The 14,754-nt window shown below is 48.4% G+C and overlaps 1 protein-coding gene across 1 annotated transcript in view; it reads right to left on the reverse strand.

Annotated features, from left to right (window-relative positions):
• The window catches only part of CACNA1I (calcium voltage-gated channel subunit alpha1 I), a 73,276-nt gene that overhangs the window by 47,866 nt on the left and 10,656 nt on the right, over nt 1–14,754 (reverse strand). The window contains exons 4-8 of the mRNA XM_059726385.1: nt 7,503–7,654; nt 5,892–6,077; nt 1,987–2,104; nt 1,278–1,433; nt 777–867 (exon numbers count right to left, since the gene is read on the reverse strand). Coding sequence (XP_059582368.1) covers nt 777–867; nt 1,278–1,433; nt 1,987–2,104; nt 5,892–6,077; nt 7,503–7,654 — 703 coding nt within the window. The remainder of the gene's footprint in view (nt 1–776; nt 868–1,277; nt 1,434–1,986; nt 2,105–5,891; nt 6,078–7,502; nt 7,655–14,754) is intronic.

Below are 14,754 nucleotides of genomic sequence, written 5' to 3' on the forward strand. Positions count from 1 at the left end.
AGCTGGGAAAAGTCTGGCAGGTGCTGCCCCCAACACCCCTACTCCCCACCACCCATAGACCCAGCTGCAGTCCCCAGTTGGATTTCTCCCCACACACCACCTTGTCAGCCAGCCCTCATTGCTCCGACTCGCAGATAGCCCAGCCCAGCCCAGGGCTGCAAAGCATCCCAGGATGCTGGAGGACTGTGATTTAACTTGAACCAGGGAGGGGTCTGGGACAGAAGTTTCATAAACTGGGTTGACTTAAATCAGTTAAGTCTGATACTACATTCAACCAGGTGTATCTTAAACCAGTTTCAGCCATTTTGAAACTGGTTTATGTGCACTGAACTTCTGTTCTGTTACAGGCTTAAACCCGTTTCTGATCACTTTAACCAGTTTATGTGTAACTTCTGTCCCTAGCCCTAGACTGTAAATGTTGGAGGCAGCAAGTGGGAGAGGCACAGTAGAAAAAACCTTGGTCATACTCTGTTCACTCTCCCTTTCAGTATCCACTCTCTGCCACTGTGTGACAGAATATAGGGCAAGATGGACCTACAGTCTGACCCAGTAAATGGCAGTTCTTATGTTCTTAATCAAACAAACAAACAAACAAACAAACAAACAAAGACTTATGTAACTGCATTGCCATGAAAATGCTTTAGCCAAGCGCAGCATTACAGTTTTGCCTTAGGCAGGGAAGAGAGTTTTCAGGGCTGGGGAGGTTTCTGCATATTCACATCTTTCACCCAGATGCTGGTGGGATTTGAGCAAATCAGCCCAGACGATCCACTTACCAGAGCCATCCTGGACATCCTGAAACCTGTCAAGCTCCTCCGCATTGGATGAGCTCTGGTCTTCATCTGAGTATGATCGGTTGGCATCACCCTGGAATGGAAAAAATGAAAACAAAGATCTGGGATTCAGAGGCATCCAGGAGGCAAAGAATTCTGTTCATTCTGGTCATCCATTACCATGGGTGATAGGGCTGCCAGATCTCACCATGGTCAATGGTAGAACTCATATAGTTGCACTGTTGGCCCATGGAAAGGGAAGGAGTCATCCCCTCAGGGTAGTATGCAGAGTAGAAATTGTGAGCTCCCTCCTTCACTTAAGTGGGTTTGACACCCCCATGAAAGGGTTAAGATAGGTTTTTTTAACCCACCCTGACCATGTGGAAGGAACCAACTTCAATGCACTACCCTGGGATCTCCTGCCATTCCTTTCATACCATTTCCAACATCTGGCTTTCAAATCTGCATCCTTCCTCCATGGAAGAAGTGCCAGTGGCAACTCACCTCAGCCTGGAAGCCCTCCACCAGGATAGCCACCAGAAGATTGAAAAGGACATAGTTGCCAAAGGTCATGAGGGCTACAAAGTAAAGGGATGCCCAAGGCGAGGTAGATGCCATCCCGTTATAGAGCACAACATTCCAGTCCTCCTGGGTTAAGATCTGCAACATAGAAGAGAGGGCACCTAAGCCCACCAGAACAAAGCAAGAGTGAAGGGGATAAACGTAAGTGGGCAGAGAGAGGAAAATTATCTGATCACTACATACCCCCATCTTCTTCCCTCATCCCAATGACTGCCAGGATCCCCACCAGCAGTGTGCGCTGTCCAGCTGTCATGCTGTCTTTGTGGCATTACCTCAGGTGACCCCAAGTGAACAGGGAGAGACACACACAAACATAGCGCATGTGCTGAAGCATTAAATAGAGAAGTTGCTACAACACAGAACTGATCTTTGCAAGCTGTTCATCTCCCCATTCTCTCACTGCTCCTTGAAGGCTGGAGCCCCTCTGCCTGAGAGATGTCAGATTACCAGATGTGTCTGTCCCTCTTCTCTCAGCATTGCATACTGGAGTCTCAAATGTAGCTTTCTGCGTCATTGGGAGTGAGGGCAGCATTCACTAGTACAAACCTCCTCCTACTCCTGTTCACTTTGAGGTTGCCTCTCTGATCCCATCATGGGTTGGGCCATCCCACAGCAGGCAGCACTGACTCACCTGGAACACAGTGACTATGGCCCAGAGCAGGGAGTCAAAATTCTTCCGGTCAGGGACTGTATCTCCAGTGTCCGTCCTGAGGCTGAACTTGCACCCAAAGATGTGCATTCCCAGGATGCTGTTGGGTGGGGCAAAAAAGATAATGTCCAATTTAAGTATCTCTGCTACCAAAGTGAGTTTGTTAGAGTACTTCCCCTTCCAATTCAAACAACTAACCATTGTCACCAGAGTAAGAGATATAAGAATGCAAACAGCCCATGGAGATCTGCCCAAGAGGGGGCCAATCTCTGAATGGCCTGTATCTCTTCACGTCATCTCAACTCTTCCCCTCTCCCTGCACCACCACTGCTACCACCGCAATCTCCCAGTTTTTGACTAATCTACCTCTCCTGTTCCATTTCTCCCTCCCTAAACCCCTTCCAGTTTTTCTGTATGGCGTACTCAGAGTTCAGGCAGCTTCTCCACATCACACCACACTTCTACAGCAGTTAGTGAAGGGATCAAGCTATTTCCTACAGCAAATGAAGTGTGGCTAACAGCATTCACCCTTTCAATTCACCCTTTCAAAGCCCGGTGGAGCAGGTCAGCCGCCCTAGGGGAGGCTCTTCTCAGCCAGACTGGCTGACCTGCTCCACCGGGCTTTAAACTAAGCCCGCTGGGGGACGGGGGGACTACCGCCACTGCTGGCCCGCTGAGCAATCCTTGCAAAGCCAGCGGATCACGGCACTCAAGGGAGCCCACCCCGGCCCCAGCCCTGGTAAAATCTGTGGGCAAGGAAGGAGCCCCCCAGGGGGCACTTGCCTGCCTGTACACAAATGCCAGGAGCTTGGGGAATAAGCAGGAGGAGCTCATCCTCCTGCTCAGTGCAAGCAATTACGATGTCATAGGGATCACGGAGACCTGGTGGGACTCCACCCATGACTGGACCACGGGGATAGATGGCTATACCCTGTACAGGAGGGATCGTGTAGAGAAAAGGGGCGGGGGTGTAGCTCTCTATGTTAAGGAAAGCTACGCGTCCCTGCAAGCCGATATTGGCGACCAGGGTGGACGGCTGGAGACCCTCTGGGTTAAAATCCATGGGGAACACGGCACAGGGGACACAATGGTGGGAGTCTATTACAGGCCTCCCACCCAAAGTCCTGAACTAGACCAGGAGTTTGCCCAGGAACTGGCTGAGACAGCTTGCTCCAGGACCATGGTTGTCATGGGTGACTTCAATTACCCAGACATCTCGTGGGAGGATCGCTCAGCAAAATCTGAGCGGTCGCAGAGCTTCCTCTCGTGCATGGATGACCTCTACCTGACTCAAGAAGTCTATGGGCCAACGAGAGGCAAAGCGCTGCTCGACCTGGTACTGGCTACTGGGGATGACCTAGTCGGCAACCTAGCGATCGATGGGAAGCTGGGTGACAGCGACCACGAGCTGATCACCTTCACCATCCGCCGAAAAGCTGGCAAGTCAGTCAGCAACACGCAAGTCCTTGACTTGAGGAAAGCCGACTTTGACAAGCTCAGGAGGCTTGTCAGTGAGGCCCTAAGGGACTGTGACCACAGGGAGAGGGGAGTTCAAGAAGAGTGGTTGCTCCTCAAGGGAGCGATCCTCAATGCACAAACTAAGTCTATTCCATCTCGGAGGAAAGGCAGCAAGAGGGCACAGCAGCCCCCCTGGCTCTCCAGGGACCTAGCAGACCTCCTGAGGCTAAAAAGAAAGGCCTACAAAGGATGGAGGATGGGAGTCACCTCCAAGGAGGATTATTCTGCACTGGTCCGGTCCTGTAGGGAGCAGACCAGGAAAGCCAAGGCTGCAACTGAACTCCAGCTAGCTTTGAGCATCAAGGACAATAAAAAGTCCTTTTTTAGATATGTGGGGAGCCGGAGGAAAAGCAGGGGCAACGTTGGACCCCTGCTGAACCAGATGGGGCAACTGACAACTGACGCCCAGGAAAAAGCCAACCTATTAAATAGGTACTTTGCGTCGGTCTTTCATCAGCCCCATGGGACGCCCGTGCCCGCTACAGGACCGGGAAGTCCGGGTGAGGGTGATCCCCTGCCCTCCATTAATGCTGACTTTGTGAAGGAACATCTTGAGAAGCTGGATACCTTCAAGTCAGCCGGCCCTGACAATCTTCACCCCAGGGTACTCAAGGAGCTGGTGAGCATCATAGCCCAGCCTCTAGTGCAGATCTTTGAAAACTCTTGGCGCTCTGGTGTAGTGCCCGAAGACTGGAAGAAGGCCAACGTGGTGCCTATCTTCAAGAAAGGGAGGAAAGTGGATCCGGCTAACTATAGGCCCATCAGCCTGACTTCTATCCCGGGGAAGATCTTAGAAAAGTTTATTAAGGAGGCCATCCTTAATGGACTGGCCGACGCCAACATCTTAAGGGATAGCCAGCATGGGTTTGTTGCGGGTAGGTCTTGCTTGACCAATCTCATTTCCTTCTACGACCAGGTGACCTATCACCTGGACAAGGGAGATGAGATTGATGTCATATATCTTGACTTAAAAAAAGCCTTCGATCTGGTGTCCCATGATCGTCTCTTGGAGAAACTGGCCAATTGTCGCCTTGGGTCCCCCACGATCCACTGGCTGGAAAATTGGCTCCGGGGTCGGACCCAGAGCGTAGTAATTGATGGAAGTCACTCATCGTGGTGTCCTGTGACCAGTGGGGTCCCCCAGGGCTCTGTCCCTGGACCCATACTGTTCAACATCTTCATTAATGATGTGGACACTGGAGTCAGAAGCGGACTGGCCAAGTTTGCCAATGACACCAAACTTTGGGGCAAAGCATCCACACCAGAAGACAGGTGGATGATCCAGGCTGACCTGGACAGGCTCAGCAAGTGGGCGGATGAGAATCTGATGGTGTTCAACGCTGATAAATGCAAGGTTCTCCACCTTGGGAAGAAAAACCCGCAGCATCCTTATAGGCTCGGCAGTGCTATGTTGGTTAGCACTATGGAAGAAAGAGACTTGGGGGTCATCACTGACCACAAGATGAATATGAGCCTGCAATGCAATGCTGCGGCTAGTAAAGCGACCAAAACGCTGGCTTGCATCCATAGATGCTTCTCAAGCAAATCCCGGGACGTCATTCTCCCCCTGTACTCGGCCTTAGTGAGGCCGCAGCTGGAGTACTGCGTCCAGTTTTGGGCTCCACAATTCAAAAAGGATGTGGAGAAGCTTGAGAGAGTCCAGAGAAGAGCCACGCGCATGATCAGAGGTCAGGAAAGCAGACCCTACGATGACAGGCTGAGAGCCCTGGGGCTCTTTAGCCTGGAAAAGCGTAGGCTCAGGGGTGATCTGATGGCCACCTACAAGTTTATCAGGGGTGACCACCAGTATCTGGGGGAACGTTTGTTCACCAGAGCGCCCCAAGGGATGACGAGGACGAATGGTCACAAACTACTACAAGATCGTTTCAGGCTGGACATAAGGAAGAATTTCTTTACTGTCCGAGCCCCCAAGGTCTGGAACAGCCTGCCACCGGAGGTTGTTCAAGCGCCTTCATTGAACACCTTCAAGATGAAACTGGATGCTTATCTTGCTGGGATCCTATGACCCCAGCTGACGTCCTGCCCTTTGGGCGGGGGGCTGGACTCGATGATCTTCCGAGGTCCCTTCCAGCCCTAATGTCTATGAAATCTATGAAATTAAACACTAAGATCAGGATACTGCTTCTCTACACTCAGTCCCAGCCTACTATCCGTAAATGTCTAAAGGCCAGATCCTCCATGGAGGAAAACTGTGTACTCCAGCTCAGGATTTGGCTCAGATATAATAATAGCATTCCCTCTTGCCACCTTGATAATAGAAATGGGCAGGATGAGTCAGACCCACATTGGTACCACACTTAACATATGGAATGCCTTCTCAAACTGCTATGAAGCCCCTAACTCCTCACCTGAATATGAAGATGAAAAGCATGAGAAGCATGCAGAAGGTGGCCACATTGTCCATGGTCTTCATCAGCACCACCAGCTGGCGCCGTAGGGCAGGCATGAACCGCACCAGCTTCAACACACGCAAAAGACGGAAAGTTCTTAGCACCGATAGGCCCCCATCTGACTGACCGATGATTTCCCAGATGCTGTGGCCCAGAGACAGTGAAGGAGATTTTAACCCAGGGGGGGAGGTGGAGGAAAGGAGAAATAGAAAAACAGGATAGAGATAACTGAGAGAGAGAAATAGCAACATTAATCTAAGTTATTACCACTTCCTGAGTGGACTGTATCTGTGAATGAGAGAGAAAGAAAGTATTTCTATGTTATTTGCATGTGTGTGCGCCTGGATCAGGGGGGTGTGTATACACTGTATATACTGCATATGTGTATGTTCTCATGCATGTGTGTATGTTTAATACTGCACTTCTCACAAAGGAAAATTAAATTGGTGTACAGCTCTTCAGGAATGAATAAATGCCGCATCACAAAGATGTGATGTGAAAGTTCCTTTATTAAAAAAGAAAAGAAAAAAAACTTCTACAGCATCTTTTCTCTAAGCATGTCAAAATATTTTGTCAATTTATTAAGCCTTTCAAACTCATGAGAGAGTGGAGTATTACCATTTCCATTTTACCTAGGGGGAAACCAAGGGTCCGAAAAGTTACATGGTTGGCCCAGGGTCACCCAGTGAGTCAGTGGCAGAGTGGGGAATAACATTCAGATCTTCTGTTTCTTTGTCTTGTGCAATAACAAGGCTTCTCTTCATATTTTAGCTCATGAAAAGTACTGATGTTGCATAGTGACATTGTTTCAACACTGATCTGCCTTGCTGTATATGTACCTACAGGTGGAAATAGACATTGCCCTTTGTTACTTTTGTGCCACCATAACAATTTTTATGGTGGCACAAAGGCCAAGCAAATAGATGTCCATACCCCTAGTTGTGCCACACATGCCCCAAATTTGTGGCTGTGGCAAAGGTGTTCTTAATTTGTGCAACTATGTAACGGTGAGCATCTGTTTGCTTTATGGTGCAAGAGCATGGGCAACCCTGGGCTCCCCATGATCTCCAGCTACCCTGGGGGCTTGCAGGGTTTGATCTTGCGCACCCCGGGGATTCCAATGCAGGATCAGGCCCCTCAAGCCCTGGCAGCACAGGCCCAACTTTGACCTCAAAGAAACATGCCCCAGGCAATCTTGGGGCACTTCCCCATAAGCAGGGAAAGCTGGGGTTTCCCTACTTACAGAGATGCACCCCAGAGATTCCTGGGGGTGTCTCTATAAAGGGGAAAGTTGGGCAGGCACTCCAGGAGCTTGAGGGGCTCAGTCCTGCACAGGAATTCCTGAGACACACAGGACTAGGTCCCTCATACCCAGGAAAACCTGTTGTCCTAGAGCATCAATGGTAGGGGAGGGGACGGGCAGGACAATGGGTAGCATGTGTTTCACACACTGAAGTGGATCAGCTGTGCTGGGGGACATTCCAGCACAGCTAATCCATTTTATTTGGCAACATTTATTTCTAGCCTCAGTCTAATTCCAACGTGGCTTTCCTGCTCTGACCTCCTCACCTGATGATGACAATGATGCTGTCAAAGATGTTGTAGGGATTGCGGAGGTAATCGAAGAGCCCAAAGGCGGCGAGTTTCAGAATCATCTCCAGGGCAAACATGCTGGTGAACACAACATTGCTGATCTCCAAAATGTTTGTCAGCTCTTCTGGCTGCATTAAAAGGCAAAGCCAAGGAATCAGAATTGGCGGAGACCTGAAGCCATCGCATCAGAATCAATGGATACCATTCTCATGGGACAGATGGCTCCACATGGAGGGGTGTCATAGGGTGATATAAATATAGGGCTGGAAGGGACTTCATGAAGTCATCTAGTCCAGCCCCTTGCTCAAGGCAGGATCAACCCTGACTAAACCATCCCAACCTGCTCTTGAAAATTTCCAGGGATGGAAATCCCACAACTTCTCTTGGTACCTGTTCCAATGCTTGACCACCCTCACAGTCAGAAAGTCCCATCTAGTCTCCAACCTTAATTTACTCTGCTGCAGCTTGAGGCTATTGCTCATAGTCCTGTCCCCTACAGTCACAGAGAACAGCCCATCCCCATCCTCTCTATAATCACCCTTCAGGTATTTGAGGACTACTATCCAGTTCCCCCTCATTCTTCCCTTCTCCAGACTAAATAACCCAAGTACTTTCAGCCTTTCATAGATTCCATAGATGTTTGGGTCGGAAGGGACCTTAGTACATCAACAAGTCCAACCCCCTGCCCTGACAGGAAAGAGCGCTGGGGTCAGATGACCCTAGCTAGGTGCTGGTCTAGTCTCCTCTTAAAGACCTCCAACGTAGAGGAGAGCACCACCTCCCTTGGAAGCTCATTCCAGATTTTAGCAACCCTCACCATAGAGAAACTGTTCCTAATGTCTAATCTAAATCTGCTCCCCGTCAGTTTATGGCCATTGTTCTTAGTAACCCCAAGGGGTGCCCTGGTAAACAGAGTGTCCCTTATTTCTTGCTGCCCCTCCAGTGAATTTGTAGACAGCTACAAGATCCCCTCTCAGCCTTCTTTTGTGGAGGCTGAAGAGATTCATGTCCTCGTAGGATCTAACCTGTAGGCCCATAACCATATGAGTTGCTCTCCTCTGAACCCTCTCAAGGTTATCCACGTCCTTCTTGAAGTGCAGTCCCCAGAACTGGACACAGTACTCCAGCTGCAGTCTTACCAGTGCTGCATAGAGGAGAAGTATCACCTCCTTAGACCTGCTCATGATGCACCTTCTAATGCATGAAAGAGTGCAGTTGGCTTTACTTATCACTTCGTCACATTGACAACTCATGTTCATACAGGAGTCAACTATGACTCCGAAATCCCTTTCTGCTGCTGTGCTGCTTAGAAAGTCATCTCACAGCCTGTAGGTGTGTTGATGATTCTTTCTCCCTAGATGTAGCACTTTGCACTTATCCCTGTTAAACTGCATCCTATTCTGTTCTGCCCACATTCCCAACCTGTCCAAATCCACCTGAATCCACTCCCTGCCCTCCATCGTGTTTACTTTGCCCCATAATTTGGTGTCGTCCGCATATTTGAACAAAGTGCTTTCTATGCCCTCATCCACATCACTGATGAAGATATTGAACAGCACTGGTCCAAGGACCGAACCCTGGGGAACTCCACTGCCCACATTTTTCCAGGTCGAAAATGACCTGTTCACCACCACCCTCTGTGTGCGCCTCATAAGCCAATTCACCACCCACCTGACCGTGTAGTAATCTATGCCACAATCGCCTAATTTGTTTATAGGAATGGGATGCGACACTGTATCAAAGGCCTTTTTAAAATCCAAGTAGATGACATCTACCTCAACTCCTGCATCTAAGCATTTTGTGACCTGGTCATAAAAAGAAACAAGGTTAGTCAGGCAGGATCTACCCGCTGTGAAGCCATGCTGGTTGCCCTTCATCATTATTTTTCCTACTGGACTCCCACAGATGTGATCCTTAATACTTTTTTCAAAGGTTTTCCCAAGGATAGAGGTGAGGCTAACTGGCCTATAGTTACCCAAATCACCCTTTCTCCCATTCTTGAAAATAGGTGCCACATTGGCCCTTTTCCAGTCCTCTGGGACCCATCCTGAGCACCATGAGTGCTCAAACAACCTCACCAGTGGTTCTGCAATGACACTGGTCAATTCCTTCAGCACCCTTGGATGAAGATAGCCCATGCCTGCTGACTTAAACAAGTCCAGCCTCTCCAAATGCTTCCTCACTAGGTCAGTGCTAACTGCTGGTGAGTCGGAGTCCCCTTGTGCCTGTCTACAGCCCCTTTGGAAGATGTGTCCTTATCCGTGTTTAGGAATACAGATCCAAAGAACTTGTTTAGGAGCTCAGCTTTGTCTCTCCTATCTGTTACCAATTGCCCTAGTCTGTCCTGTAGGGGTCCTATGTTGCCATGCACCTTCTTTTTACTTCCTATGTACCTAAAGAAGGACTTTTTGTTGTCCTTACTTTTTGTAGCCAACCTGAGTTCCATTTCTGCTTTAGCCTTCCTAACTGATTCCCTGCAAGTGCAAGCCAAGCAGGTATACTCCTCCATGGTGGCTACCCCCTGCTTCCACAGTTTGGATGCCTCTCTTTTTCTCCCTAGGCTCTCTTGGATTTCCTTGTTTAGCCAAGAGGGTTGCTTGGCTCTTTTGCCTTTAATCGTAAGTCATTCTTCCCAGGGCTCTAATAATTTTTGTTGCTCTGTGCTGGACTCTTTCCAATCTGTTGGGATCCTCCCTGAAGCATGGGGCCCAAAACTGGACACAGACACACAGGAGCTGTGATGGATCAAAGAGCTGATCAGGGAGGGTATTGATGGTGCCTTTTTTGTGCTCTCTTTCCTCTTTGAGTTTACAAAGATCTTATCCACAGCAAATTCATCTACACTTAGCTGAGTGATCTGACCCCCTGGCTATTCTGGGATGGTCTCCTAGACCCTCTCTTGGTGGAGCTGTTCCACTTTGTATAAATAGACATTTGTTAGAGCAAGTGAGTGCCTTGATACCTTGCTATTGGCTAATCTAGGGCCAGATGGTCCCACAACACCTTACAAGGTCTTGGATTCTCTCCAGTAAAGAATGGGATTTTTTTTTTTAATCCTGTACAATTTCACGGAACAGGAAAACTTTTCCATCCAGTTCTCCCTCCTGGCCCTTGGTTTTCTGCCTGCTCTCCTTTCTGTTCTTTTCTTCCTTTCCTTATTTTTTCTCTTTCTCCACCATGCTCCACTTCCCCCTCCTTTCTTCTGCAAGCATTTGTTTGCTGGGCCTGATCTTGCAACCTCCCTCTTTGCAGTGGTCTAAATAATTACCCAGGGGACCATCTTAGTGCATGAATAACACATCAGCAATGAGGGGTAGCCTGTTAATGTCTAACAAGGGACAGAAAGAGAAGAATGGGTGAGGAATGGAGGAAAAAGGACAGCAAGGAAAAAAGAGAAAACTGGTGAGAGTAAGACACAGGGGAAAAATTCCCTTGAAACTGAGTGGGGTAAATGTGTTGCTAAGATAAAAGCAACACTCTATCTAGGACATTTGAGCCTATTGAATCTGTGACTGGTGTAATACAGTTTATTCCAGCATTGGGCTGTGGTGCGTGCATGTGCGTGTGTGTGTGTGCTGCACATGAGTAGACACAGAGAGTTTTAATGACTCCATCAACTGAACAAGCCTGAACAAAATTAAATTACTCCTCCTTTTGTTTTCAGCATTAATGGATGTTTCTTTGCCATATTCAGCTCTTGGACGCCCCTCCGAAAAAATTGGGAAAGGAGCCAGCCACTTGCTGAGGAATGATGATGTGGCACTTCATAGGTGGATGGGGGCTGTGCTGACATCACTGCTGGTAGATGCCAGGTTCTTGTCATCCTCTCTGAAAAATGGAGGGGAAGGACTAACCTACCTGCATGAGAGAACATTGACTTCCTCTCCCCACCCTATGGCTGAGTTATAACTTAACCCATGTAGTCAGACATTTAGAGAAACATAAATGCTGTCAAAGTAAATGCAACTCTCAGATTTGTCATGCGTGAGTTGAGCAGATGTGATCTACTCACATGAGGGTTACATGTTTGGGGTCTATTTTTCTGTATTACACCCCAGTTTCTCTCTGCTCTAAAGGAGAAGCCACAGATGGAACTGACTGAGTGAGTCCACCACAGTCTACCCACTAGGGAGCAGTGACATTCACACTGTCTGGTGTTCCTATAGGCATACATACACTGGATAAGACCTGATGGACTCACATAGATCACACGGTCACCTTGCTGTCCCCTTTCTTCAGGTAGGTCTAAGTTATGATACATAAATACCAGGTCACATTTTTGACATCAGGCACAACAGGAAAGAAGGAAACTGCTGGAGCCCCCTGGTGGTGACAACTGGGGGGAGGACATGTCCTGATAAGCCCATCAGCAATAGAGAAGGGGACTCCATCCTGGCCTTAGCAATCTTTTCCAGGGAAGCTATCACTGCCCCATGGTGCTCAGTGGGGACATGAGTCATTGACTTACTTTTCTTTTAGAACGTGTCAAGGTCAAGGTTACTGTCCTTTGAAAAGGGGAAAGATATGTTCCCAGGGGCTGTGCTACCACTTTGTTACAGGAAGCACAGGAGCAGGGGCAGAGCCTGGGGTTCAAGTTAAAGCTCCTGGCCTTCTCCTGGCGATCACACCCAGCCCTGTACCATTCCAGGGGGCAAAAGGAATCCAGGCCTGACTGTTCCTATTCCAAAACCAGAACAACTGGGTTAGTATCTGCTCCCCAAACCTTTGGCTATTCATGCCTTTTTCTAATTGGGCTTTCATCCAGCTTCTGAAGCAACCCCATCTTTACTCTGAAAAACACTTCCTCAGCACCTGCTACCTTTATCCCTCCTTCCTTGGGATCAAGGATTTGGCCGTGATTTCCTTGCGGCTGGAGGGAGTGGGCAAAGCTGCCTAACCCTGCTGTAGAGTTTTATTAAAACTGCCAGTTTCTCTAAAATCAAAATAAAAGGGGAGAAGGCTTAATTTCCATCCATAATTACATTTGAATAACAAAACGGGTCCTCAAAAGGGGTGGGGGAAAGAGAGAGAGAGAGCACATGCAGGGAGGAAAGAGATAAAGATAACCACACAGCAAGCCAAACAGTAATGACATGAGATGGGAACGAGAGACCCATATGCTAAACAGAGTCGCTAATTTCAGCCTGAATCAAATGATTTTGTCAGTGAGAATGAAGAATGCAAAAAGACAACAGGGATGATGGTGGATTATCCTTCTCACCGTCGTCCGCACCTTCATTCTCTCACTGTCGTAGGGTGCAATTGATGTTCTAAAAGTCATGCTTGCATCTCTCTTACAGAAAAGGTCACCTGTTCTCCTCCTCTCTTCTTCCCTCCCTGACATCTGTTTCTCTAGTCAAGCCTGCACCTGTTAATCTTTTTCTAATGGGCCATCAATCACCCCTACAAAGCATTCTTCCCAAAGAGAGTGAGGGGCAGGAAGGAATAGGCAGGAAAGGTACAGACAGACAGAGATAAGGACAGAAAAAGGAAAAGGTGGGGGTACCCAATGTAAGCTTATTAACATTATGTGAAGAAAGGAAGGATGAGGGAGGAAACAAAGAGGAAAGGGAAGCAAAAAAAGAAGAGTTAAGTGATGCAGATAAAAAGTGATGCAGGGAAAGAAAAGAAGAAGGGAGAGGAACCAGCTGGATTTATGAGACCTAAGGCAACACACTCATAGAGCAAAGGCAGACCCTACATTGCAGCCATTTTTGGAGAGACAGATAATTAGCCAGAGTGAAAAGAACTATTAGTTTTGAGCCCGAGGTGTTGTTGGCAGGGCTGGGAGCCCCAAGGGGGCCGTAACCTCCCAGGAATTCTGTGACATCTGGGACTAGCAATACCATCATGCGCTTTCAGCTTAATTATGAATGACAGCTGACACAGTGGATGGCTGGGTCACTGTGTGTGTGTGTAGTGGGGGAGGGAAACAGTTTCTCCCTGGCACAGGGAATGTAGTCTTAATGGAGGAGGGAGACTAAAAACAAGCATTCCCTTCTGAAAAGCTATAGCCAACTTGTTAACTTAGAGCTGTGGGACACTGCTAGAGATCAAACAAGTGGCTAACTGACATTTGTTTCCAGAACCTTTTCAGAGGTTTAGCAAAAAATGGCAGGGTTCATCCTCCTTCCTTTCTTCTGTGACCTCCTGGCTTTCTCCAAAAGCAGGACTGAAATGGCCATTGGGAAAGTCCTGCACTCACAACAGCTCCTGCCCATCCGGAAGCTGGGAGCCCCAGCAGTCTCATCAGAACAAAGGCCTGCTTATTTTGATGATTTCTGGCCCTGGAGAATGCACTTATGTCTCAGAATAGGGTAGGAGACGACTTAAATTGGGCCTCTCCAAAATGCAGTCATGAGGTCTGTGGGGCAGTCAGAGCAGAGTGGCAGAAGGTTGCTTGGGGCCAATTTTAATTTGATCTCATGTGGTTTGCCAAGTCTGAATCTGGATCTTTCCAAATGCAAGAAACAATGATCCAGATTCCTTTGACAGTGAACCCTTCCCCTTCTACGATAATCAGATGCCATGTGCAGAGGCATAACATTCAGGGTCTATACCCTGGGTGGCAGCAGCAGCAGGGCCAGGCTGGCTGCAACAGCTGGACTTCCTGCAGTGGCTGTGGCACTTGGATGGGTAGTGATATCAGCAGCCATCCTTGTGCCCCTTCTATGTGGGCACTCAGGGCTGGTGCCCCTGTAGCCCATTGTTCATTATACTACTGGCCATGTGAGAAAGCGAATGCAACTTCCCTATGGGGGCTAGCCAGTTTCATCCAAAGCTCCTGCCCCAGTGACTAGGTGACAGCTCTGGGATGCAGAAGAGAAGGTCTTAACCACCAATCCTCATTGCCTTATTTTAACACAGACATTTTTAACCCAGGCCATTGTTGGCACTGAATTTATGACCCAGATATCTTGTTTTGGGCAGACTCAAACCCTCAGACTGACTACAACCTCTCTATTCGATAACAGCCAAATTTTATTGATGTCCAGTGATAGCAGATAAGAATAAGGCAAATAATTCTCTATCTACCAGTCCCAGGGTTCACAGAGTCAAGGTACATCTGGCCAGCACATGAGCGTCACTCTGAGGTTTTCTCTAGAACATCAGATGTCAGCAGCCTGGACATTGGAGGGTGAGGCCCCCCTATGTCCACCAGTGGGGTGGGCGAGACAAGCTAGTGGTATGCCCTCTGTTCATAGTGGCCTTGGGTTCCCTTCTTGAG

This window comes from Alligator mississippiensis, chromosome 4 (genome assembly GCF_030867095.1).
Source record: "Alligator mississippiensis isolate rAllMis1 chromosome 4, rAllMis1, whole genome shotgun sequence".
Lineage (NCBI taxonomy): Eukaryota > Metazoa > Chordata > Crocodylia > Alligatoridae > Alligator > Alligator mississippiensis.